At 62.9% G+C, this 25,580-nt stretch overlaps 1 protein-coding gene across 1 annotated transcript in view; it reads right to left on the bottom strand.

Moving 5' to 3' along the window:
• Positions 1-21,693, bottom strand: part of COL20A1 (collagen type XX alpha 1 chain) — a 28,514-nt gene extending 6,821 nt beyond the window's left edge. Inside the window, exons 1-26 of the mRNA XM_032461570.1 lie at positions 21,638-21,693; positions 20,646-20,737; positions 18,432-18,542; positions 13,963-14,106; positions 13,575-13,739; positions 13,185-13,307; positions 12,095-12,253; positions 11,637-11,756; positions 10,896-11,060; positions 10,019-10,201; positions 9,592-9,761; positions 9,202-9,331; positions 8,196-8,341; positions 7,976-8,099; positions 7,670-7,809; positions 7,091-7,220; positions 6,686-6,828; positions 6,413-6,545; positions 5,947-6,089; positions 5,624-5,753; positions 4,473-4,511; positions 3,357-3,495; positions 1,382-1,524; positions 1,064-1,173; positions 437-595; positions 260-337 (exon numbers count right to left, since the gene is read on the bottom strand). Coding sequence (XP_032317461.1) covers positions 260-337; positions 437-595; positions 1,064-1,173; positions 1,382-1,524; positions 3,357-3,495; positions 4,473-4,511; positions 5,624-5,753; positions 5,947-6,089; positions 6,413-6,545; positions 6,686-6,828; positions 7,091-7,220; positions 7,670-7,809; positions 7,976-8,099; positions 8,196-8,341; positions 9,202-9,331; positions 9,592-9,761; positions 10,019-10,201; positions 10,896-11,060; positions 11,637-11,756; positions 12,095-12,253; positions 13,185-13,307; positions 13,575-13,739; positions 13,963-14,106; positions 18,432-18,542; positions 20,646-20,727 — 3,309 coding nt within the window. The 5' untranslated portion in view covers positions 20,728-20,737; positions 21,638-21,693. The remainder of the gene's footprint in view (positions 1-259; positions 338-436; positions 596-1,063; positions 1,174-1,381; positions 1,525-3,356; positions 3,496-4,472; positions 4,512-5,623; positions 5,754-5,946; positions 6,090-6,412; positions 6,546-6,685; positions 6,829-7,090; positions 7,221-7,669; positions 7,810-7,975; positions 8,100-8,195; positions 8,342-9,201; positions 9,332-9,591; positions 9,762-10,018; positions 10,202-10,895; positions 11,061-11,636; positions 11,757-12,094; positions 12,254-13,184; positions 13,308-13,574; positions 13,740-13,962; positions 14,107-18,431; positions 18,543-20,645; positions 20,738-21,637) is intronic.
• Between the last annotated feature and the right edge of the window lie 3,887 nt (positions 21,694-25,580).

Here is a 25,580-nt window from a genome sequence, read left to right as displayed (position 1 = left end):
ATGGGGGAGTCAGTGAGGACTCATGCCCACACCTGTGCCCACAGAAAAGGTCAGTGGCCCTGAGTACATGGCAGTGGCCGCTCCTGCAGCTGGGGGCTTCCTGGCCCCAGGATACCCATCCAGCCACACTAGCTTGGGCACCAGGCCAGGGGCCATCTCCTCCAGGAAGCCTGCCCTGATTTCTCCCAGAGCTGCAATGACCTGGATGGTCCTTATACCCCCAGACTTTTTTGTCCTCAGTGGCCACTTTCTCACCTACCGAAGCTGGGAGCTCGCAGCACCTGTCCTCCTCCGCCCAGGAGTCGCTGCACACAATCTGCAGCAACTGGAGCTGGAACTACGGAGAGAGAAAGGGCAGGGTCAGCCAGACAGTGAGTGGAAGGGGCTCCCTGGCCCCCCGGCTGACTCGGCTCGGCAGGACGGGGCCCAGGCTCACCGAGGCCGAGCTGCTCCGGGGTCCCCTGGCCTTGGCCAGCCTCCCCAGCGTGACGAAGCCAGCAGCGGGCAGGCTGCCGGCCTCCCCGATGGGCCTCTCAGCCACCTTCCGGCAGTCCACGTAGAGCCTGACCTTCGAGTGGCCCACGGCCACATGCACCTGGGAGACACCACGGTAGGTCCCCCACCACCCCAGCAGGACAGGCTCCCCTCCGTGCCCACAAGGCCAGGGCCATGGCTGGGAGGAGGGACATGACCATCCTGGGGCCTAGGGTCAGGATCCTGACTGCACCGCAAGTCTTGTGGGACCCCCTTGCTGGGCCTCAGTTTCCCCTCTGTAAAATGGACCAAATGACACCTGCCACAGGCCCCTCCCAGGGACTCAAGGGACCCAGGAAGAGGAGTGGATGCTCTCTGACCCCAATTAAGGTGAGGATGTCCAGGGTAGAGTGGAGTGTAGGGACAGAGGCTCTCAAGGAAAGTTCTATCATTCTGGATAAGCCATGGTGACAGGGGCAGCCTGTGTCCTGCAGAGCCATTGGGGGGGGGTCTGTCCCAGAACGTGGGAGCCGAGAGGGTCTTAGGCCAGGGAGGGACGTGCTGTGGTTCTTCTGGGAACTTCCAGGACCTTGTGGAAGCTCCCAAAGAATATTCTTCTCACTTCGGGCAGGTCGAAGGTGACCTCCTGCAAGGTGGCCCTGGGGTCACGGTTGAAGTAGGTCAGCGACTTTCTGCCAGCTGAGGAGGGGCAAAGAACATGTGAGACCCCTGGGTGGAAGGTGGGGGGACCCTTCCAGGCCTGCCCAGAGTGGAACAGGGTGAGGGGGTTACAGCCCCACAAAGGGCATGCAAAGCCTCACATGCCCCAAACCTCAGAGGCCACGCTGCGGAAGCAGCCCCCGCCTTCTGGGGCAACCTGGGTCCACTGCCCCCCCTCCCAACTGACCATCCAGCAGGACCCCCAGGACGGGCTGGAAATCCTCGGCCGCCACCTGCCACAGCGCGAAGGCCTCTCGGGGCGTCTCGGGGAGCAGGCGCAGGAGGAAGACCACCGTGTGCTCCGGGGGGAGGGCGGCCGGGTGGATGTCACTGTCGGGGCACAGGGGGGGCGGCTGCAGGCCCGAGAGGAGGCCGGACCCTCGGGACTGCCCAGGGGGTCCTCAGGGCCAGGCTGGGCCTCTCCTGCCTCCGCTTCCCCGGGAGTAACACGGGGAGCACAAGGGTCAGAGCTCCCCTCCCGGGGCTGCTGGGACCCCTGGGGTATCACGCAGCCCTGAGCCCCGAGCCCCAGGAGGGACGGGAGGCCGTCCCACCACAGCCAGCATCCACGACAATCTGTCCTTCAGTGGGTGGGGCAGGTGCAGGTCAAGGGGTCTGGAGCCAGAGGTCTCTGAGCCTGTCTCCCGGGGGTCAGGAGCACACAAGCCCTCGAGAGCAGCTCACTGGGTGAGTGGTGGGGGTCTGTGCTGGTGCCATGCGCCCCCCGGGTCATTGGAGTCACCCAATAAAATTGTTCCTAAAGGCCTACAGCCTCCCTGCTTTGCTCCTGGGATAATTAAGAGCCTGCAAAACCCAGCCCAGATGCGATCTTGAAATTTTTTAAGCAAACAGACCCCAGGGCCTTGGCACATGTTGCTGTTTTACCCGAGTGCCCTCCCCTCCCCCATTCTCTCCCTAGTGGCTCCTACCCTCTGCCACCTCCTGGGGAGCCTTCCTGACCCAGGGAGGGACCCTCCTACTCTTAGCAGCCCCAGGTTGCATTCGTGGCAGGTATCGTGATGGGGGTACTCCTGTGCGGGGTGACACACCTGGATGGGGTGACACACCTGGAGGGGTTGACCACACCTGTGCTGGGTGACACACCTGCAGGACCGTCAGCGCCCACCTCTGGGGCTGTGAACTCCGCAAGGACAAACAGGAAGCACCCATGAGCACTGTGAGGCCCTGGGAGACCCCCACTCACAGGAGAGGGACGATTGTGGAGAGTCTCTGCAGCGTTTAACAAGCGCACAGGGTCTGCTGCGAGGGTGGAGCCAGGCCAGGGGCAGAGGCAGCAGAAGCAAAACCTCAGGGTTCCTGGCAATCAGAGCGACCCACCCGAGCAAAGAACCCAGACTAAGGCTTGGGAGGGAGGAGGGGCAACCGAGGAAGAGGCAGGCCTTAGGCCCCTGCATAAAAAGTAAACCTTGCAAACCAGCCTAAAAGGAAATCAGAACGGGAGCAGATCGTGGGGAACATTCGCAGTAAAGCTCTGGCAAAGGAACAGGACGCCAGCCTGGGCCACACCTGCCACACTGTGTCACGCCGAGTCCGTGGGGAGAAAGCCGGCTACATGAACCGCCCTGAGTCTAAGTCGTGTGGGGTGGGCTCTGTAAACATACATGTTTCTCATTTTTCAAATTTCTATTTTAAAGCATGTGATTTACCTTTGCAACTTCGAACATCTTAACTTAGAGAAAAATTATGCTGTGCAAGTGGAAGTTTCAATCTGTGATTAAAGACGTCTCTCTGTACACAAAGTGGGATGGTTCTTAGATGCGGGGTCGTCAAACAAGCCTTTCTGGTGGTTCGTCAGTGAGCACAGTGACTCAGACTATTCGCAGATTTGTGGAATCAAACTAAAGCACATGGGAGGTAGGAGGTCTCACAAGAGACAGAGCTGGTGGCCCCCGCCCAGAAGTCTGCAGGTCTGATCAATCCCCGGGCCACATGGGGAAAAGGACCCCCGTGGCCTCATTCTGCCCACGTGAGATTTACTCATTTGTGGGACTCAGGTTCCTGGAGCCCCTGTGCCAGGGGAGTCTGCCTGGCTGGCTCTGGGGGTGGAGCTGCTGGGCCTGGGGCCCCCTCTCCCACAAACCCCCAGGAGGGTGCCCTCCCAAGCTGCTCCAGTCACAGCCCCCCCTCCTCCGCCGCCCAACCTGGCCCGGCGAATCAGCTGAGCGTCCTTGAAGAGCGTGAAGGTCCTGGTCGGGCCAAACGCCGAGGGCTCCATGGCCAGACCGCGGATGGAGGCGTATTCCTTCTCCACTAGGCCGAAGGCTGCCATCAGGTCAAAGCCTGGGGGAGCCGGTGGTCCCGAGGGACAGTCAGAGACAGGGAGTTGGGGGGCCGGAGGCAAAAGCCCAGGTGTGGGTGAGAGGAGACAGCGGGAGCAGCAGCAAGAGGAAGATGCGAGGGAGCAGAGGGGCCCTCCGGTGCGGGGCGGGGGGCGGTAGGGGCCTCAGGGGCCTGGTCTCCCACCCTCTCCACCCTGACCTGGGGAAGGACACGCAGGCAGCACCGTCCTGCCCCTTAGGTTGCCCCGGCCTCGGCCTCCCCACAACCCTCAGTGTCCGGACCCCCTCAACCCTGCAAAGTCACAGCCACAGCAGAGCAAAGTCCAGCACCCACTGCGACTTAGCGGGTCAAAGTGGCCATGACTTTGGCGACATGAAATCTCCTGTTACTGGCTCAGCGGCCAAGGCCCTGAGCAGGCAGGAGTGGACGACCTCACCTACCCTGCCGCCCAGCCACGAGCAGGCCCTGCCCTGAGGCCCGGTCTGAGCAGCTGCAGCCCTGTTGCTCGCTGGAGGTCCCGCGGGAGATGCAGCCCTCGAGCTGGGCCGCCCTCCCTGCAGCCCACCCTTGCCCCAAGCCAATCTCCCTGACGGCGCAGGGGCGCACACGTCAGCCCTCTCTCTGGGGAGGGCCTGTGACCCCAGGCTTCGCCCCTCGCCCCACCAAGCCCCTGGTCCTCAGAGGCTCACGGAGGCCACCCTGGATCTGGAGCCCCGAGCGTGGCCTCTGCCCTCCACATCCAGGCTGTGACCTTGGACAAGTGACCCTGGACAGGCCCCAGTCGCCTCTACTGTGAAGCAGGAATAAAGGCACCAGCCAACCTCAAGGGGCCTTCCTGGAAAGGTGTCAGCCCCACCTGCCTGCCGCCCTCTCATGTCCCCACAGCCCCTCTCCCAGGCCATCCTCCCCAACAAGGACCCGGGGGAGGAGGAACGGGTGGGGGCTGGAGAGCAGCCATCGAAAAGGGCAGGACCTACCTGGGAGGGAGCCGTCAGGGTGGAGGGCTGGGCAGGCTGCTGAGAGGGGCAGTAGTCAGGGTCAGTGGACCGGGGCCTCGGCCTCCACCTGGGGAGGGGCCCCTTGTGGCTGGGCGCCCTGCCTCTGGCTGCAGGTGGTTGGAGCTGTTCCCTGTCGGCACCCACTTGCAGGCCTGCTGTCCCACAGCTCAGGGACCGGGAAGGGACAGAGATGGGTCCTGCTGTGTCAGGTTCTACTCCCGGGAGACAGCACCTGGCTGGGGCACTCCCACAGGGCACTGAACCCCGGGAGAGGACCAGCCACCCTGATGTGCCCCACGCGGCAGGGCCAGAGAGATGCCGGGGTGTGCGGACGTGCCGACCGTGCACCGCTGCCCTGGGGCTGGCGTGGCTAGCTGGCTTGCTCCACTGGCAGGCACCACTTGGGCGCTCGGAAGGTTCGTGGGCAAGTGAGGGCAGGGACCGGGGCCCTCGGAGCGGGAAGCAGCTCTGCCCTTGGACAGGAAGGGTGCTGAGCCTTGACAGCTGTCCTCTGGGTAGTGAGGCCCCCATCCCCAGAGGCATTCAAGCCAAAGCTAGGCGACCACACGCAGGAGACTCAGAGGGAAGCTGGGGCGGTCAGGCTGATCCGCCGGCCTGTGAGGATCCTCTGCTCTGAGGGTCTGATTGTCTAGGAAAACCAGCATGAACAACAAAACAAAAGCCAAGGTCCCTCTCAGCTGGGTCCTGGCCCATGAGTGGCAGGACCCCAGGGATGACCTATAACACCGAGGGCCCTGGGCTCCACTGCGGCCAGTCTGAGGCTGGGCGTCTGCCCCACTCCTCCTGGACACAGATCCAGGGGAACTCCGGCCTGTCCCCAGCTTCGGGCATCTGTAGGCCAGGCTGCAGCTGAGGCCCCTCGGGGGCGGCCGGTTGGCCCGTTGTGACCTCAGCCCTGGGGTTGGCGTTGGCATTCTACTTGTGGGCAGGGTCTTGCGTGAAAACCCTGACTCTCCTCCCCTAAGCTCTGCAGCGCCGGCCTGTGTGCGGGGAGAGATAGGCCCATGTGTCCTGCTGAGTGGCCCTGTGGGTTCGGGCTCCTGGGGGCCTGCCAGGGTCTCAGGCCTGGCTGGGGTCTGCCGGGGCCTGGGGTCTTGGTGCCCACCCACCTGTCCGGCCCATGGCAGACACTGCCACACTCTCCCCGGCTCTATAGATGGCCGAGACCAGGACCCTGTACTTGGTGGCTGCCAGCAGGTTGGGGAGCGTCACCTGGCTCCTGGGTCCTGGAACAGAGATCTGGGGGGTGGTCACGGTCACCCGAGCTGCCCCTCCCGAGCGACTTTGCTCATTTGGGCATCTCGGCTCCCCGTCTGTGTGTCCTGCCATGGGAGGGTGGCCCCTCAACAGAGAGGGTGGGACGTGTCTCCCCCATGGCCCAGGACCTGGGGGCCCGTGGGGGCATCGGCTTCTGGGCTCTACCCAGACCCACCGATTTCTCTGGTCCTGAGCCTGAGGCTAGTGTGTAGGTGAGCCGGTAGTGGAGGACGTGGCTGCTCGGGGGCGTCCAGCTGACTCGCAGGCTGTTGGGCGACTCAGAGGCCAGGGCCAGGTCAGAGGGCGGGCTCTGGCTGACTAGGGGAGAGCACAGGGTGGGGCCTCAGACGGCAACATGCTCCCCACTGCTCTACACCTCACCCACCACCCTCCCACTCCACAGCCCCTGCCATGCCAGCCACACCATGCTGCCCCGTGGCCTTGGCACAGGCAGGGCCACCACGCCAGCTCTGGGACTGTCTTGGGCCCTGCGTCACCTCTGGTGACTTGGACCCTCGGCCACTCCAGGTATGGCTGTCTGGAGGGCTCAGTAAGGCCACAGGATCAGGGACTGGGGAACTGCCTGTCGGCGGTCGTGGGCCCACAGGGCAGGGGATCTCAGCAGAGCAGGGGTCACTTACGGGGGCTGTAGCGGAGGGACACAGGGTCGCTGTGGGCCCCGTCCCTGTAGTAGGCCAGGAGGGTGATCTCATACTCCAAGTGCCTCCCCAGGCCAGGCAGGACGGCCGTGGCCAGGTTCCCTGGGACAGAGATCTGTGGAGAGGAGAGACCAGGGGTCCACCCTGGGGGACTGGTCCTCACATTGGGGCCTGGCCCACAGGCCAGGGGCGGGCAGATGTCCCACGGGTGCAGCACTGGGGTCTGAGCTGGTGGGGGAGGGTTTCCCCCCACACCTCATGGGCCTTCCCATCTCCCAGGGGCGTCCACTTGATCTGGTAGACCAGCACGCCAGATGCCGCTGCGGCCGCCCACTCCAGCCGGACTTTGTCCCCAGGGAGCTTGGTCACCGACAGCTGGCTCGGGCTGGGGACTTTCCCTGGAAGAGGGAGGAGGCAAGGGAGGCCGCCTGTCCCCACGAGGCCTTGCCCACGTCCCCCTTTCCCAGGACAGGCTGCCAGGTGGGCACTGGCCCTGCTCCCCGGAGGTGCCCTGGGGACCCTGCACCCGACAGTCGCACCCGTCAGGGTACCTGGCTCAGCCCTACGCAGAGCAGACACCAAGCATAAGTGTTGATTTGAAATGTCTGTGGAAGTGGAGGGAGGTGGCCTGGAGACCCCATCCCCACCTCTGCCACTCACGTGTGGTCAGGTGGCTGGTCAGTGTGGAGGAGCTGCCCCTGGGGTAGAGGCAGGTGACACGGACTGTGTAGGTGGTGGAGGAGGAGAGGGGGCCCAGAGTGGCCCAGGTGGCGTTCCCAGGGACCTCCGTCTGCAAGGGGTTAGGGACACGGGCAGCTGGGGCGGGGCAGCCCCTGCCAGAGGGAGACCCAGGCCTGGGACCTGCTGGCCTGGACTGCCACGTGGCCACCTGCCAGCCCACTCTCAGCCCCACAAGCTGGCATTTTCAGCTCTCACGACGCCATGCGCCCCCGCACGCCTGTCGCAGCTGTCACCTGCAAGTATCTGTACGATTCCTTGCTTCACGCCTGTCCCCACCCTCCCTCCAAGGCTGAGGCCCACCAGGGCCGGGTGGTGTCACCCTGCCCCCATGCCCCCTGCCCTGGGCCGAGGCTGGGCCTGCGGAGGTGCAGCCACACCCACTGACCCTGAATGCAAGGTGGGGGGCGGGGAGGCTGGGGGCACTGGGCCCCCATGGGCACGTCATCCCCCACCCCCGGCACTGCAGGACATCAGGCTCCCAGCAGGGCCCACTCTCACCTGTCCTGAGTGGCCACCCTTGCTGGAGACATAGCTGACCCTGAACAGGCGCACAGGTCTCTGGATGCCTTCCCAGGACACGCGGGCCGAGTCGTGGCTCACATCCGAGAAGTCCAGGCGTCTGGGGGCGCCCAGGGTGGCTGCAGAGCACGTGAGGCCTCAGGGACCTCCCCAGGCATATGGGGAATGGCGGGAGATGGCCAGGGCTGCTGGGGCTACCAGAGGCCTTGGGGGACCCCACCCCGCGGAAGGTTCAGGGGTGGAGAACCAGAACGCGGCCTCAGCCTGCGGGGGCGGGGCACTCACGAGTCCTGGCGCGGATGCCCTGGGCCTCACTGGTCTCTGCCCCTCGCAGGCTCTGCACCCAGATGTCATAGTCCCTGCCCGGGTCCAGGCCGTCCAGAAGCACCTCCGGCTGCCCCACCTGCACCTGCAGGGACGGGCACTCAGGCTGGCCCTCCCTGTGCTCCCCCAACCCGGCTGCCCAGCCCCGCTCTCCCTCCTCCCCAGCCCCTCTGCCTCGCACCTCTCTCGCCGCCTCCTCACCCTTGGGGGAGGCGGGCGAGCAGCGCACCAGGTACTGGGCGGCCCCAGCCGAGGGCTGCCAGGCGAGGCGGACGGTTCTGGGCGTCACTGCAGCAAGGGTCAGCGCCCGGGGTGGGGGCAGGGGCGCTGGGGGAGAGGCAGAAAGCAGACCCATGAACCAGCAGGACAAAGGAGCTCAGGAAACACCGGCCAGGTGTGTCTTGATGCAGACGCAGAGCCGGGGGTGGGGGTCAGGGTGCCCACAGATGCTGTAAGTCCCTGTCCCAAGTTTGCACCGGGCCAGCTTCCCGCTCCCAGCTCTGGGCACACAGGCCACCTTGTGGGTTTCTGTTAAGCCACGTGCCCTGAGGGTGGGAAGGAGGGCTGTGGCCTCTAGGGGTTGGACAGCAGGGGAGAAGCCAGACACTGAAGGCCACACACTGTACGATCCCATTTCCTCGGAAGGCCCAGACGTGGCAAGTCTCCAGCGACAGAAAGCAGCTCAGGGGCTGACAGGGGCTGTGGGGGAGGGGGAGGACCGAGGGTGACCACGAAGGGTGCAGGGTTTCTGTTTAAGGTGACGGAAGTCAAAGGGGACTGTGGAGATATGAGTACAATGCTGTGAATGTACGGAAAACCACTGACTCGGACACTTTAAACGGGTGAGCTGTGGGCTGTGTGTCTCAGTAAAGCTGCTAAGTGGGGGGCGGTGGGGCTCATGGCAGTCCCCTGGGCGCCTGCAGACCGGGCCGGGCGGAAGCTCCACCAACAGTGTGAGAAGCAACAGTGATGGGTCCCAGCTGTGGTTGGGATGATGACAAAAACGACATCACTTGTGCTCAGAAGAGGAGACAGAGGGTCAGAGAGGCACAGTGACTCAGCCTCGGTCACGCAGCAAGCAGGGAGTGGTGCCCCCACCCCGGGGTTAAGACCGCCCTTGCTGGTGCCAGGCTCCGAGGGAGGCTGTAGTAGGGGGCACGGCTGAGCCCGGGTCTGTTCCTCCCCACCTGTGGTCACCAGGCCCTGCAGGCCCTCGCCGACTCCGGCCTTGTAGACAGGGAGCACGGAGACCAGGTACTCTGTGCTGGAGGTCAGGTTGTGCAGCTCTGTGGACAAGGCGGGCCCCTCCACCACCACCTAGAACAGGAGTCGCGGTGGGTGGGCAGGGAGGGGTGCAGGGGTGCAGGCTCGGGCAGGGCTGGGTCAGTCCTCGCTCCCTGCAGGGCTGTGTCCCTGGCTCCTCCTGGACACAGGCATGACACAGGCGTGAGCACTCACCCCACTCCCACCATCTGGGGGCTCATGGAGCCAGTTTGGTAGCCCCCCTTCCTCCTCCACATTGGCTTTGTCACGTGTGGGCCTCACTCCAGCCCTGTCTGTGCAGGGCCACCTCTCACCTCCCTTGGGGTGCCGCCCTTGGAAGGCTGCCACACAATCAGATACTTGAGGGGTGGCTGTGGGGCTGGGGTCCAGGACAGGTGGACGCTGGAGGAGGTCACCTGGGTCAGGACCAGGCTGGTGGGAGTGGAAAGGGGGTCCAGGGCCAGAGTGGCTGCTGCTGGTGTAACTGTGGGAGGGGAGGTATTGGCAAGGCCCCCAGTGGGCAGCAGGCACTGTGGCTCTGCCTGCTCCCTCTGGCAGCCACTTCCAGGAAGGGCAGTTGTCCCTGGGTGGTGAGAGATGGGAGAGCCAGCAGGAGGGCTCAGGGAGTTCCTTACTGGAGCTGCAGTCCCCCGTCCCTCTGCCCCAAGCAGCCTGGCAGGGCCCGGGCGGCTGCAGCCAGTGGGGGTGACCCTGCCCCAGCGTCACCACCCTCCCGCTCACCTGAGCCCCCGCGCTCACCGGACCCCCTGCGCAGGCTCCTGCCCTGGATCTTCTGGCAGATCAGCCGGCTGAGCAGGCCAGCCAGCGTGCAAAGCTGGGGAAAGTCCTGCACACTGTGGACAGTGCTGTCCAGCGGTGGGGACGCCAGGAGCCTCAGCTCAGCCTCGTCGGCGTTCTTCACACCTGCCACGGGGTGGGGGTGGGGTGAGCCCACTCAGCGCCCTTATCCGGGGGGCAGTGGGATCGCTGGACCCTGCCCGGCCATCCAGTGGGCCAGGGCTCCTTCCCAAGCCACAGACCCCAGGCCCCACAGGGCCCAGAACGGGGTCGCCTGGCGGTGTCCTGGTGAGAGAGGCAAGTGCAAAGGTGGGCTCGACCCTGAAGGCCCCTCGCAGGCTGCGCCATGCCCACAGGGGTCTCTGTGGGGTTTGGGGCCAGGAGGGAGGTCAGTGTGTTTTCCTGGGGGCCCAGCACAGGGGCACTGGGGAGGGTCTCTGCTCCCAGGAATCCCCGCCCTCGAGTCTGGAGTTCCCTTCTCAAGGGATAGAGTTAACAACTGACCGGTAAAGGGAGTAGCATGAGGCCCCTGAGGGGTGCTGGGCACCTACGGTGCAGAGAGGGGGGCCCATGTGGATGGGTGGGGTGCGGAGACATCTACAGAAGATGCTGCCAACTGGCTGCCTCATCGGGAACAGCCATGCTGCCCAGGCCAGCTTCTGGGGCTGCCTTCCCAGAGCCCAGGGATCAGGCCCTCAGGGCAGGGACTCGCCCTCCCCATTTGAAGACCCAAGGCCGAGGCTGAGGCTCAGAGGCCACAAGACCCACACCCCAAAGCCACCTCCTGGGCAAACTCCCGCGGAGCCCGGGGGCTGCTCACCCACAGCAAAGACGTCAACACCCAGGCCCTTGAGGACATGGCCAGCAGTGCGGGCGTCATCCTGGGACTTGCCATCCGTCACCAGAATCACCAGCTTGACCACCTCTGGACGGAGACCTGCTGCGGGCTTCAGGTTCTGCTCCAGCACGTGGGTCAGAGCCAGGCCTTGGGTGCAGTGAGAACAACGTGGGGGTGGCTCCAAGTGCCCTCCTTGCCTGTCTGCGGCGTCTCCATCAGCCAGTGGTCCCCGTGCTCGCCCCCTCGCCCCATGTCAGTCCTGGCCCCTCCAGGCTGCTGGGACCTGGAGGGCAGGGACACCACCTCTCCTTCTGTCATGGGAACCACAAGGTCCAGGAGCAGTGCCTGCACCTGCTGCTTGACCAGCCGGCGTCGGTCCCAGAGCAGCGAGGCCCCAGGACCGGGACAGGGAGGGTTCTGCCCAAGAGATACAGTGAGGGGCTGCTTTCAGCAGGCCACCCGCAAACCACTGGTGGCTCCCCCCAGGAACCTCTGCCGATCAGAGGAGCCACTCAGTTTCAGCAGGACTGCCCAGCACCTACGTTCACCAGAGATAAATGAGGGTGGACTTGCCCTTAGGGAAGGCATGAATACAGAGCTTGAGCCCAGTTCACACCCGTTTCCAAATCTGGGAGGGGAGCAAGGGAGGGTGACTGCCAGCCCATGAGGGGCTTGAGGACAAAGACCCGCCCGGACCCCAGGGCAGGGCCGGGCCAGGCAGACCTGTGAACGTGTTTCCCCCTCTGTAGCGGAGACTGTGGACGGCCGCCAGGACCTTCTCCTTGGTGCCAAAGGTGTTCAAGTCCCACTCGGTCCAGGGGGCTCCGCTGTACTGAGTCAGGCCTGGGAGGGGAGGGTCCCAGTGGCACTGTCAGGCTGCAAGGGGAGGTCCAGCGCGGTCTGCTGGCACACAGCCTCGCCAGGTCACTAGGGAGGGCACATTTGCAAAGCCCAATTTTCCACACAGCAGTGTCCCCCCGGAAACCAGCTGTCCTGCCGGTGCACGTGGAGAGCCCTCCCTGCCTGGCTGGTGGGGGAACTTAGTCTTAGCTCCCAGAGGCTGCATCTCCTCTCCCACTTCTCACTCCTTCTCCGAGGCGTCGCCTGTGCTAGGGGCTGGGGCTGGTGGGGAACTGCGAGGACCACCTCTGGGTGGGCCACAGGGCAGGGCTGAGACCCACCTACTTGGACTTTGTCCGGCCCGATTTCAAAGGGCTCGATGACACTGGCCAGGAAGTCTTTGACCTGCTGGAAGTGACTGTGGCCGATACTCCAGGACCCATCCACCAGGAAGATCATGTCCGCGGGCATGGGGGGTGTGCAGCGGAACCGGGCACCAGCTAGGGTGGGAGCGAAGGGAGGTGACGTGCTGGGCAAGGCTGTTGCAGCTACAGGACCTGGAACAGCTCCGGGCCGGTCTCCAGCCCCTGGGAGCTCCTTCTCTGCGGTGGGTGGAGGGGCATCTGGCCTCAAATGAGGTGGGCAGCTGAGTGTTGGGGGACAGGACCTAAGGTCTCTCCAGACTCAGAAGAGCCCACATGAACCACAGCCCATCATCTCAGCCCCTCCAAGCCCCCTAAAGATGGCTAGTGGGTCATCCAGTTGCCCTGGCACCTCTGGCCTCCATCAGCCTGGGCAGTGCTGTTCACTGTGTGGATGTCAATGCAGGGGTCCACCTTCCTCACCCAGCCGACACCCAGGTCCAGCTGGCAGAGGCTGCCCAAGGGGGTGCTGGCCGAGGTGGACGGGGTCAGCACCGTGGACAGCTCCAGGCAGGGCTGGGGGCTGTCCATTCTACCAGCTCTGGGCTGAGGCCTCACTGTCTGGGGTGGGGGCCTGTCCTGATGACCAGGAGCTCCTTGGACACAAAGCCACACCTCTTGACCTGGGGGTCCCTGAGTTTTGCAGATGGTGCTTCCAGGCTGAGCCCCAGAGTCAGGTCAGACCCCACCTGGAGCTCCTGGGTAAGGTATGTGTGGTGAGACCCCCATCTAATCGGGGAGGCAGGCCCTGGCCTTAAGGTGCTGCACTGCAGGGGAGCCCATCCTGGCAGACCCAAAGTCCACTGGGAGACACCGGGGGTCCCCACCTGAGGAGGAATGTGCCTGTCTAAGGAAGGAGGTGCCTTCTTCCATTTCAAATCTGATGGGGAGACAAAATCGGAGACATCTCAATTCTGGAGGGGGAGGCACAGCACTGCCTGCAGGGCCTCATGGGAATGCCACCTGCCTGCCCGCAGTCCCGCGGAGGCCGGCACCCTGGCTGTCTTACCTGGCTTCTCTCTCCCTCCAGCTGAGGCCCTGGCGTGGTTCTGCCCTTCCGGGTCTGGTGGGGGCTGAGCAGGGGCCTTTCCAGTGGGGCTCCTGGGTGGGTGCTGCCCCTCTCCAGGCACTCCTGGGGGGATGGGTAACAGCCGCATCACCTCTCACCTGCCACACCCAAGCTGGGGGACACCTAAGGGGGTGAGGGTGGTGGGACCAGGCACTGAGGCCCCAGGGACACCTCCAGCAGATGGCCTGCCCCAGTGGGCTAGTGAACCCAGGAGGCTGGAGGTGAGCTTAAGTAAAGCAAGAAAGCGTGAGGTCAGAGGGAGGAAGAACTTCCTGGCCACATGGAGAGAAACCCCGAGAAGCTGGCCCACCTGTCCTCCCAGGGACTTACCCTCATCCAACTTCGACCCACCAAATGTGGGCAGATCTTGGCTTGGGGCCAAGGCCAACCAGGGTTCCAGGTCTAGGCTCCCCACGTGGGAGGGGGTGGGCTCCAGGGCTGCCCCCGCTGGCCTCCTGCCGCTCCTGCTCATGGAGTTACTCTTCAAATCTTCGACTGCAGAGAGATGCGAGGGTCTGTCAGGACCCCACCGCCCAGGGAGGGAACAGAGGCCTGGAGACGGCACCCACAGCCCACCCCGCAAGGGCTTGTCCTGGCTCCTGGGCGGCTGCCAGGACTCAAGCCGCGGCCCAGGGGCTCCCAGCCCAGAGGAGCTGCCAGGGCTCAGCTCAGCCCCCTTCTCTGTGCAAACACGTGCACCCCCAGAGGACGGACTTACTCACAAACTCCCTCCGAGCCAGCAGGGTGTTCCCTGAGCCCGTGAGCTCGAAGATTTGCACGCTGTAGCCTTTGGAGGGGCTCAGGCCCCCCACCGTGGCCTTGGGGGTCTTGGTTGTCAGCATCACCTCCTGCTCTGGGTCCCCTGGGGTGGGGGTGGGGAGAGCTGTCAAGGCTGCCGAGCCGGACAGTCTGCGTGCACGTGTGTGTGCCTGTCGGGGAGTGGTGAAGTCCTCCGGGCTCCCCCCACCCCAGCTCCTCCCCTCGGGGCAGAGGAGGGAGGAAGGGGAGAGGCCTTTGCTCCTCCCTCTAGGACCTGATGAGAGGGAGCAGCACTCCTGGGCAATAAACTGAGGATGAATGCATCTGCAGCAGCAAAGTAGTGTGTCCTTTACCAAGCCTCCCCGGAGGGATTTACCCACTGCGAGCACCCATGAGCCCTCCAGATGCCCCAGCGCAACAGTCCTGGGGCCACCACGAAGTTGTGACGATGGAGGCTGCACAGGGAGAGAGGCCGATGGCTGGAGGAGCCGGGCCCCCACCCGCCAGGGCCAGCACCTGGAGGACACGCGAGGTCCGGGCTGGGCTTCCGCTCTGGCGCCGGCAACACCCCCTCTTGCTGAGAGTTGGGAAACTAGGTGGCGTTTTTCCACAGAATCCCTTGAAGGCCGAGCGCGCTAACCGGGTGGCGATCCGGAACAAAGAGGCCATCCCTGCCCCCGGCCCGCTTGCATGCCAGGGTGGGCTGTGGACTGAACATTTGCATCCGCCCAGGTTCACAGGCTGACATCCTAACCCCCAAGGCGACCCGTCAGGAGGTGGCCCCCGGGAGGGGACGAGGTCATGAGGGTGCAGCCCTCACGAGGGGGCCAGCGCCCTGATAAGAGGGGCCCCCCTAGAGCTCCCTCGCTGTTTCTGCCGCACGAGGAGAGAGCGAGAAGAGCACGGTCTGTGAACCAGGAGGAGAGCCCTCCAAGAACCCAGCCGCGCTGGAGCCCTGGCCTCGGACGTCCAGCCTCCTGGACGGCGGGAAGCCAATGTCATTCAACTTGTTGCAACTGCAGCCTGTAGTCCCTTGTTGGAGCAGCCTGAACAGGTGAAGACAGGGTGTCTGGGAGAGAGACCCAGGCCAGCGGCTTTGACGGGCGTGGAGGCTTAAGGGGCAAGAAGGGCCTGGGGCCCTCTGAGGGTGTGAATCCTTGGCCCATGCCCGCCCCCCCACAATTCTTTGGGTTGAGACACTGAAGAGCTACACCCAGGAGCTAGGATTCGTGAGGACAGATTGGGTCTTGAAGGGACTGGACCCCAGCTTCAAACAATCTTAACTTCTAAGATGGAGTGAAGATGACCCAGGTTGTCATCTGTCAGAAACAACCACAAATTGTTTCTGAAGGAAGACAATGTCATACGAGGCCATACACTATTCCTATAGGTTTTCACAGTGTCTGCAACAACAAATAACCAGGTGTACAAGGGAGCAAGATGGCATGGTTGAAAGTTAAAAGAAACGAAACCTTAGACAAGAGAAAGGGACCCGCAGATTTCCCAGATAATGGAGTTACGAGACTTCAAAATGACCAAGCCTATGAATTTGGATATCAAACTATGAAAACAAACCAATGAAAAAGAAATTCTGGAGTGGAAAAACCAAGTGCAAATTTCCAAATGGGAATTCTAGAATGGAGAAACACAAAAGCTGAAGCTAGAAATTCTGAGAATGACTGAACAGCTTGTTACAGACAAATGAGGGGGTAAGCAGGGGAAGGCATTTCAGAGTGAGACCAAAAAGGAAGGCTGGAGAGAGAAAGGAACTGAAAACACTGGAGAAGGCGTACGAGGCACCGATGCAGTGACAAGACCCCCATCGTGTAGCCCACGGGGAGACGGGGAGAGCAGGAGCAAGTATGGCTTGAGGAGATCAGCTAAGGAGGTTTCCAGAGCTACAGGGCGTCAGACCTGGGTCCCGGCAGTCCAATGGGCCTGAAGCAAGATGAGAGACCCGCACGCGCACGCACACCAGACTAAATGTGCTGGAAACTGCAGCAGAGGGAAAAGTCTTAAAAGCAGGGATTAGGGAAAAAAGGAAGCAAGACATCTCATCTAATGGGGCAGCAACTGGGCTGGCAACCGAATTCTCAAGAGAAACGGTAGGAGCCGAAAGACAATAAAAGGAGTCTTCAAGGTGCTGAAGGGAAGTTCCAACCAAAATTCTATACCCAGCAATGACATCCTTCAAGAACGAAGGTGGAATACAGACATTTAGGAAAAAAACAAATCCCCCCAAAACACAGAACCTGCAGCCAGGAGACCCTTACTCAAGGAAACGTTTCAGGCAGAAAGAAGACAGCCCCAGAAGGAGAGGCACTGGAAGGAACAAAGGGCAACGAAGGGGTAAATACACGAGCTGGTCTGAATTAACATCAAATCAAGCAACTGAAAAAATGGAAATGCTTTATGAGATTTGCTGTAGGTTACGGAGGAGCACACATGAGACAGGGCGGGCACCGCTGTGCGGCGTCTGTGCGGGGAAAGCTACAGAGCTGTCACGATGCTACGTGCTAATAAACCGAGGGCGGTGCTGCGGCCCCTGTCCACCACACGAGCAAAGGGGACACGGAATGCGGAAAGTGCCCACTCCTCTCACAGCTGCCAATCCGTGGTAACTCCACACGAGAAAAGAGGCAACAGACACTGTGCACCTCCAGTGAGGGCGCAGTGGGACAGGAACCACTCACAAACGATTCCTGTCCACAGAATACAATCAAACCCGGATCTGATCAAACTCCGGGACCTAACTGCCAATCTACGGGGCAGAACGGGGGACAGAAGCAATCTAAAAGGCACCACGGGGATGCCGTCAGCAAGACGTAGGACGTGCAAGTCCTCCAGGATGAATGATCTTTTTTTTCCACAAACAAGTGCCGAGGAAAAGGAGGGGAGAGGACACTGTTCTGGACGGAACATTACCTGAGACATGGGAACCAGTACAGTGTGAGGCACAGTGCGAGGGCCCTGCGGGGACCCCCGTGCAAGGAAGTCAATTGTAAATGACATTTACCTGGCAGGCTGGATGATTTTTAACACAACAGAATATTTAATGATAGTCCTGAAGTATTTTCATTTTTCAGGCATGCTAGCAGTACTGGAGTTATTTTTCATCCCTTCCTTTTTAGAGAAACATACTGAAATATTTATAGGCAGAAGTATATGCTGTCTGGGACTTGCTCAAGATAACACAACCTAAGGAAGGTGCTGGGAGAGAAGCACAGCGCGGCCCCGCCGCGTGCTGGCAGCTGTTGGAGCTTAGTCCCGGGCGCACGAGGCTGCATCACACCGAACTCTCTTCTTCCGCATGTTTTAAAATTGTTCTAGAAAAATTCAGTTCCAAAGAAGACAGGAGAGGAAGAAGTTATAACTAGTGGAACAAAAACAAAACAAATAGAAAGATAGTAGATTTAAATCCAAATGTATCAGAAATGTCATTAAATGTAAACGGGGAAATGTTTCGACGAAAAGGGAAAGACTGTATCACTGGATAAAAACAACAGCAATTCTGTGCTTCTGAGAAGCAGCGTCTGAAGCGAAAGGCTGGAGGAAGGTCAAGGAGAGGAACGGAGCACGGCATCCAGAGCAAACGCTTCCTGGTGGAGCAATACTGACCTTACGGAAAGCAGAACGTAAAAAAAAATGGCCGCAGGGAGGTAATGAGGAGTACTTTGTCACAGAAGAGGTTCCGTCTACTAGGAAGGCACGACCGTTCTACATTTGTATGCACCTAATAACAGAGCTTCGACACGTAAACCGATTAGTGAGACGCACGAGGAAGGCGTATCTGCAGTCACGCCGGGGATTTAAAATACTTCTCTCAGCAGTTGATGGGTAAGTAGATACACACGCAAAACATCAGTAACGATATAAAAGACAGGAAAAATAAACAAAGGTGGCTTAGCTAAAATACTAGGGAAACCACAGCCAGGTCAGGCTGGGGGTCTTCTCGGGGCAGCGCCAGTGAGCCCGGCGGGGCCTCTCCCCGCAGGGACTGAGCGCAGGTTCGCATCGTGCATCTGGCCAACGCGGCAGCCACACGCCCGTGACTGGGGACTCGCCTGCAGGTGTCACACCTCAGTTTTGGAAAGGGTTTAATACTCGCAGCCCTCACCCTGTCTGGAGGTCTGTGCTGAGCCACCAGGCGTCTCCGCCACCGTCCTATAAGACATGGGCCGCTTGAGCTGGCAGAGTCCTGACAGCTCTAAGCTGGAGGAGGGTCCTTGACCGAATGCCCCTGCGTGTGCCAGGTGTGGGGACACAGCTATGGGGACTCCCTAGGACCTGTCCTCCTGCCATGATTTCCCCGAGTTAGCAGGGCAGATGGACAGGAGGGAGGGCAGACTCACAGAGGAGCCGGCCACTGCAGCGCCTATGGTGACCGCTGTCACTGTGGTCCGCACGGAGGGGAGGCGCAGGTCCTACCTGCCATGGGCTTCACCCGCACCAGGAAGCCAAGGCTGCGCCCCTCCGACTCCCTCCACGTCATCTGTAGCCGGTCCTCAGGCAGCACCACCAGCTTCAGGCGGCCGCTTGCTGGGGAAACAGGACAGGGTGGCCAGGATGACCTCTGGGGCCCACACCAACCAGCTGTGGAGAGCTGGGAGAGGTGTGAGGGGCCCGCCCTGACCACCTGAGGAGGCTGTGGCCCCACTGAGGGCTCACTTGGGTGGGGCTAGGCAAGAGGAGGCCCCACCTGGGGCTGAAGGGGGACCCGGCTTCTGACGGCTCTGAGGCACTGGGGCCACCTGGCAGCTCCAGGGAGGGGAGACTGCTCCTTCTGAGGAGGCCCCCGCCTGCCCCTAGGGGTGTCCCCCCATCCCCTAGAGAGAGGCTCAGGTCAGCATCTGGGAGCGGCAGTAACTGCCCCCGGAGACGCAGGCGCTGCGCCAACACAGCAGCTGCCTCCCAACCCGGGTTCCCCTGCCTGAGTCTGGCAGCGGGAGGAGCAGCTGTGCGGCCGCAGATCGCAGCTGCCAAGGTCACGGTTGGTTTACACAGCCCATGAGGGTAGGGTGCCCTGGGGTGGGCGCCCTGGGTGTGGAGAGCCCTGAGTGTGGGGCTGCACTCTGGTGGGTGCGCTGGGGTGGGTGCCCTGGCCGTCCTGGGAGGAGGAAGGGGCAGTGGAGGCCTGGGGCCCCAGGCACAGCCTGACCTCCAGGGGAAGCTTCCGGGAGCTCGTTGGTGGGGATGGCTATTTTTGGAAAACGGGGAGAGACAGGCTTCTTCCGGCTGCCCCTCTGAAGTCAGGAGCACAGGGGAAGCACAGGGCTGGCGGGAGCCCACAGAGGCACAATGAGGGCTTCAGAGCTGGAAGCAGCTGAGCCGGTCTCCGGATGGGCCTCTGCTCCCTGGAGCACGGGCTGAAAGGCAGGAATGTCTCGGGGGTGGTGGCTTTGAAAAGTCACTTGTGAGCAGGGAGCCCAGCTCATGAAGAGCCTCTGTCTCGCTGTGCCCCTCACGTCTTGGGGGAGGCTTTCCAGGCCGCCCTCTGGGTCCACAGGTCGGGGCCTTGGTGGGGCACTGGGGAGACAGCCGGGGGGCTGGCAGTGGGAGGCACCCACCCAGGAGCTCCTCCCCCACCGCCCTCGGGGAAGGGCAGCCTGGACGTGGAGCCTGCACCCCCCGCCCCCCCAGCTCACCCAGAGCCTGGGGGACCTCGTGCTGTCTGGACTCAAGCGTCTGTGAGGCCCCTTAGTGGCTTAGCCCCCTGGGTGACCCTGAGGACCCAGGGCCCCACCCACTCAGCCATCACCAACCTGCCTGCAAAAGCAAAAACAGGAAGACAGGCCACCAGGAAGAGGGGGCTGGCAGACCCTGGGCTCCAGGCTGGTGGCTGCGTGATGCCCCCTGCCGCCCTCGCGAGGCCGCTTGAGCCGCATCCACGAAGCACAGCTGAACCGGCAAGGAAACGTGGTCCCCCACCCTCGTCGCCCATGGGAGCCGGGCGCACGCCAGGGATGCGGCCAGCAGGGCAGAGGAGGCTCCCTGAGTGACCGGAGCCTTGGACGCCACCTCCCAGAGTCGGTCTAAGCAGCCTTCCTCCTCGGGTTCGGGGAGTTACAAACGACACTGCAATGCTCGTTACCCCAAAAGGACACCCAGGAGGGAGTGGTCAGATCGAAGCACCCCTTGCTGGACGCGGTGCACCGCACAAGGGGTACGGGGATCTGGGGTGATGGTGGCAGCCAGCATCTTGGGGCTCTCCTTGGGGGTGGGGGTCACTTTTTACTCTAAATTCTAATGTTTGAAAATTTCACTTTGAAAACGTGTTTGTGGAATGACTTTCTAAAAAAACATACATGTAAGAGGACATTAAATGCACAGTGTGTTGATAACTGTTAAAAAACAAAATAGAAAACACAAAAAAGCCCCAAGTGAAAGAAAGGACTGCAAGGCCAAAGGTCAAGCCACAGCTGAGGGTGGGGCTGTGGGCAGAGGGGCCGTCCTGCCTCCTGGCTCTGCTTGCAGAGAGCCTGTCCCTGCCAGGGACTCAGGACAGAGGGAAGCCAGTCCCACTGCAGGGCCTCCGCCCCGAGCAGGAGCGCCCTGCGGGTCAGCTGGGGTGGAGGGCTGGGCGGGCAGGTGGGTGTCTGGTGGGGTCCACAGTCCCAGGAAGCCCCCTGCCCGTGTCCTTACCTTGACCCTGGCCAAGTCCCATGGCAGCCCCCAGCAACAGCCAGAGGCCGACCCCGAGGGAGGGGAGCACACAGTCACTCATGGTGCGTGGCCTGTGGGAAGAAGAAAGGCTGCTCAGCCATCCGTCGGTTCCTCCATTTGTCCATCCATCTGTCCATCCCCTCCTGACCTTGAAGCCAGAGCGTCTTCACCTGTGGCCCTGTGGGCAGGGAGGCTCAGCCCATGCCCCAAGGCCTGCAGCCACCAGCCCTGCTGTCCACCTGGGCAGGAGCTTCCTGGATTGAGAGGTCAGCTGCCCTCCTGCCCCCCTGAGACAGGGCAGCCCAGTCAGTTTCTGCGTCGTGCCCTGGGACGTTCTCTATGGGACAACAAGGGGCCCTGGTTGCTGCTCTGGTCACTTGTCATTAGACCAGACTACGGTGGCCACTGTCAGGGCTGGGGGTCTGGGGAGGAAACCGAGGCAGGGACTGGGACTCCAGTTTGAGCAGGACCCCCAGCGTGCCTCCCCTCTGCTGGCCCCAGAGCCGGCCTACCAGCGAGGGGGCGGGGAGAAGCCCTGAAGCGGGGTTGGGACCTCAGGGCCTCTGCGCCTCTGCTGACAGCAGAAGGGACATGCAGCACAGGCTCTCAGGGCCCCGGCCACCCCCAGGGCAGCCAAGGTTGTGGGGGTCCTCAGGGCTGTGGAGGGGCTCTCTGGGCACCCCAGGTCCTTGGCCCTCCTGATTCACATTCTGAAGCCAGACCCCTCCTCTCCCCAGAAACCCGGTGAGACCCCTTCCAGGGACACGGAGGCCAGTGCTGGGAGCAGGACTCCTCTATGCCCCGTGGCCCGGGGGTCAGACCCCAGCCCCACCCTGACTGTGCCTCTGGTCCTGCTGCCCCCTCCCCAGGAGCTCCACTCCCCCCTAACCTTTCTAGGAGGTCAAGGTCATCCTCAGATCACAGACCTGGGCACATCCCCGGTGGCCCCGGCCCCCAGATGAGTCACCAACCTGCTCCTGTCCGAGAGCAGCGTCCCTCGGTCTCGCGCACTCCCGTCCAGCCCGGTCCTGCTGCAGCCACAGGGAGGCCGCAGCTTATGAGGCCCTTGTCCACCGACGTCACTGCCTGGCCCACCCCCGGCCCACCCCTCCCCCGCTCTACACTCTTCCCATCTGGTGCCCAGGACGTTCCCCTGAGCTGGGGGCACAGGCACCCCAGGGAGAAGAACCCCATCACACTGCAGGGCAGGGATGCAAGGCAGCAAGGGGTCAACACCTTCAACCCTCACACCACAGGGTCTGTCCCAGAGAGGCTCACAGGGGAGGCGCCTCAGGGACAAGGGCACCACAAGTGGCCCCATGCAGCACGCTGTGGGAGATGGGCCTGGGGTCTCTGGCAGCCTGGGGGGCGGCCTGGAGCAGCACCTGGACCCTGGGGGTCAAACTAGACTCCACTCCCCCCACTCGTCCATCATCGCCTCCAGGACCCAGGACCCCAAACCAGAGCCACACGTAGGTCTCTCCAATGACCCAGACCACACTAGCCCCCTCCCCGGAAGCCTCCTCTGCACTGGCCGCTTCTCCACAAGCCCCTCCCCAGTCTGCGAGGGCCTCCCAAGCAGGGCCTCTCCTCAAGCGCTCCCCACCTGCCCGGACGGCCCCAGGCTGGGCCCGGTGACCATTGCTAGGGGGTGCCCAGCTGGGCCCCAGGGCCTGCCCTGACCAGACCCACTCTACCCAAACCTGGACCTGACAGGCCCCCTCCCTAGGGTAGCCAGTGTGTGTCGGGGGGGTGCTGAGCGCCGTGTGCCGAGGCTGCCAGGGCCACTCTGACCCTGCTCTAGGTTCAGCTTCTGGGAGCAGAGGTGCTCTGGGGGAGACGGGTCCGGCACAGGACACTCAGGATGCACAGGACACAGTCGTGGACGCGATATTCGCTGGAGACTGGGAGGGGTCGTGCGTAAAGGTCAGGGCTGGATGCTGCTGGAGGGGTGGGCGCTTTTGCCCCTCCCCCAGACCCCTAGCAACCAGGTGGGGCTGCAGGACCCAATCAGCTCCACAGCCTTGCACCAGGTGTCCTGCGCCCCGCCCCAACCCCGCCCTGTCATCCTGCCTGGCGGTCAGTGCTCCTGACCTGAGCATCTCAAGGCAAGGGAGGTCTGAGACTTGTGGCCCGAGAGCCGCCCAAGCCTGTGAACCCATGGCTAGATGCTATGGATGCTGCAGTGCTGGTGGATGCCTTGCACTGGGTGCTGGGTGCTGGGGTCCTGGGGTCCTGGGACCCACACCCTGCCACATAGGTGGGCCCTGCAGACCCAAGCAGAAGCCAGCAGAGGGCGCCTGGTCTAGCGGCGACAACTAACACCATCAATCCACGTCCATGGCTCACAGGCACGCAGGACACTCATGTGCATGTCCACACGCTCCAAGGAACTGCCCTCCACTCGTGTGAGCCAGTCAGCAAGTGCCCTTGGCTGGACCCCATCTGGTCCCCCACCCCATGTGCCCGCCCAGGAGTCTCTGAACCCAACAGGTGCTCTGTGCCCGCGAGCACCCGAGGGCTTGCAGCCGACCTAGCAGGGTCAGGGATCGGCCAGGGCATGCGCTGCCCAGGGTCACAGCTGAGAAAGGACAGGTTAGAGCCAGGCAGGCCCCTCGCTGGGAGAGCTCTGGAAGTGGCACAGCCGTGGCATCCTGGCTGGTGCAAGTCCCCCATCATGGCCCTCATTCCAGCGTCCAGGTGGGGACCCCGAGCAGAGGCCCCACTTCCCCCAGCCCCAGCGGTGGGGAGGGACCCCAGGAGCTCCAGTTCTGAGCGCCTGGGCAGCCAACCCTCAGTACTGAGCCGTGCCTCAGTGTAGCTGCTGCAAGCCCCACCCCGTGCGACCTGGCTGCTGGGTCAGCACACAGCACGGCTGGTGGGACCGGAGTAGGTGCAGAGGGTGGGGCGCCCACCACCCAGGAACCCCAACCCATACAGCCCCCAGGAAGCTCTGCTCCCCGTATTCCTGCAGGGCTGGCTCAGGGCGTGGGGCCCCAGGAGGGCCGCCAGCATCTGCACTTACACGCATAGGGCCCACAGGGCAGGGCTACCTGGCTGGGAGGAACTTTTGGACAGGGTGGCAGCAAAAGTGGACACATGTAAAGGGGGCAGCCAGGAAAAACAGGTCGTCCCTGGTTGGATGCAAGTTCTGGAAAAGGGACCTAAGCTGACCAGGGGCTGCCCTGAAGTGTCTGCTGATCAGTCCTGGCGCCTTGGCCAAGTCTGGGGCAAACAGGGAGTGGAGACTGGCCAGGAGGCCCAGTCTGGGTGGGCAGCACACAGAGCTCGGGGGCCGAGGGCAGCTCCATGGCTGATGGGTGAGCTGTCTGGAGAGATGGAGGCCAGCCTGGCCTGTACAAGCCAGGTGGGGTGGGGGTGGTGACTGGGATCAGCCAAGAACAGGCTCCAGCACTGTCCCACCCAGAACCACACCCAGCCCAGACCGGCCTCCGCACCCAGACCCAACCACCTTCACCTGTTCGGTCTGGGCCCACCTGCCCCAAAGTGCTGCCCCGGACAAGACAACACGGAAGACCGACCAGGAGACACAGCCTCAGGTCCAGAACCCTCCGGCGGTCTCTAACCCGCACACCTGGCCTGGTCCCTGCCTGCACCTTTGTTGGAAGTGGCCCTTTGGGAGTCAGCCAGACCACTCCGTGTTCCTGCGTGTTTTTATGGTGACGTCAGCGCCTCCGTGCGGGGGGGGGGGGGGGGGGAACCGGACGGTCAAACCACCACATCCCAGCGCTCCTGAAGTGGGCGTGGGGGCAGAGATCCCCACTCAGCCCCAGTCCCTGCACCTGGTGGTGAACAGGGCCCCAGGGCAGAGGGCACCTTACTCCCAGCTTAACGTGGACTCTGGGGCAGGGCCTCCTGGACCAGAACCAACAGAACAAATGCCCCTGAAGCCTGCAGTGGGATGGGCCACACCCCCCCACCCGGACGGCGCTGACCTGAGGGACGCCACAGCGGCACCATGTCAGCCCAATGGGGATGCTCGCCTTGCGCCTGGCTCCCCTGAGCTCCCCAGCTCTGGGCCCGACTGGCCAAATGCGGCCCTGGCTTTTGGCCTGACCTGGGTCTTCTTGTCAGCCTAAGCCTGACCTCTAACCTCAGATCCAGGTCAACTACTGGCTCAGTGACTGAGATCCTCAAAGTCAGCCAGAAGCACGCGTGGACATCCTGAAGGGAGAGCTATGGGCGGCAGGGCTGTCCCACACTGGCCCCTCTGTCAGCCCCCACTTCAGGGACATACTGCAGCCCTGACACACAAGCCCTCACGCGGGAGAGGGGCCCATCTGGCAGGGCCGTGGCCACCAGAGTGGGGCAGGGATGGGGACGTCCTGCACAAATCCCAAAGGACTCAGGTCTGTGCAGCACCAGGTCAAAGCTCGGCTCACAGACGGGAGGGTCAGCAGAGGCAGGTGTGGGGACAGGGCACCGACCACGGCCTCATGTCTCACGAGGTCATCAGAGCTGATGGGTGGACCAGGCACCTGTCAGTGCCAGGCCACAAGAACAAGGGGGCCGACACACAGGGGCCAAAGTCAGCTGGGCTCTAGGCCGACAGAGATCCAAACTGTGGTGCGAGGAGACGGTGGGGGGCAGGGGGCCAGCATCTCAGGCGCAGCCAACACCAGCAGGGCTGGGGCTGCGAGGAAGGCTGAGGACCAGGAGCACCACCAGACTGGCCGGTGCTTCGAAGTACCGATGCGCCCCCATCCCAGAGCACCCTGGATGCCCACGGGCCTCCCTGCGGGCACCGAGTCCCAGCGCTGAGGCCCGGCAAGCAGACACTCGTGGAGGGCTGACGGCAGGTGGGCGACAGTGCAGACCCCGGCCCGCGAGGCACAGGCCCTACCAAGACAGGGCTTGGGAGTGGAGTGCAGGAGGGGCGATGGCAGCTCCGGA

Source organism: Camelus ferus, chromosome 19, assembly GCF_009834535.1.
Source record: "Camelus ferus isolate YT-003-E chromosome 19, BCGSAC_Cfer_1.0, whole genome shotgun sequence".
NCBI classification, from domain to species: domain Eukaryota; kingdom Metazoa; phylum Chordata; class Mammalia; order Artiodactyla; family Camelidae; genus Camelus; species Camelus ferus.
Note: the sequence above shows the minus strand (reverse complement) of the source record. Positions and strands in the feature narration are given on the sequence as shown.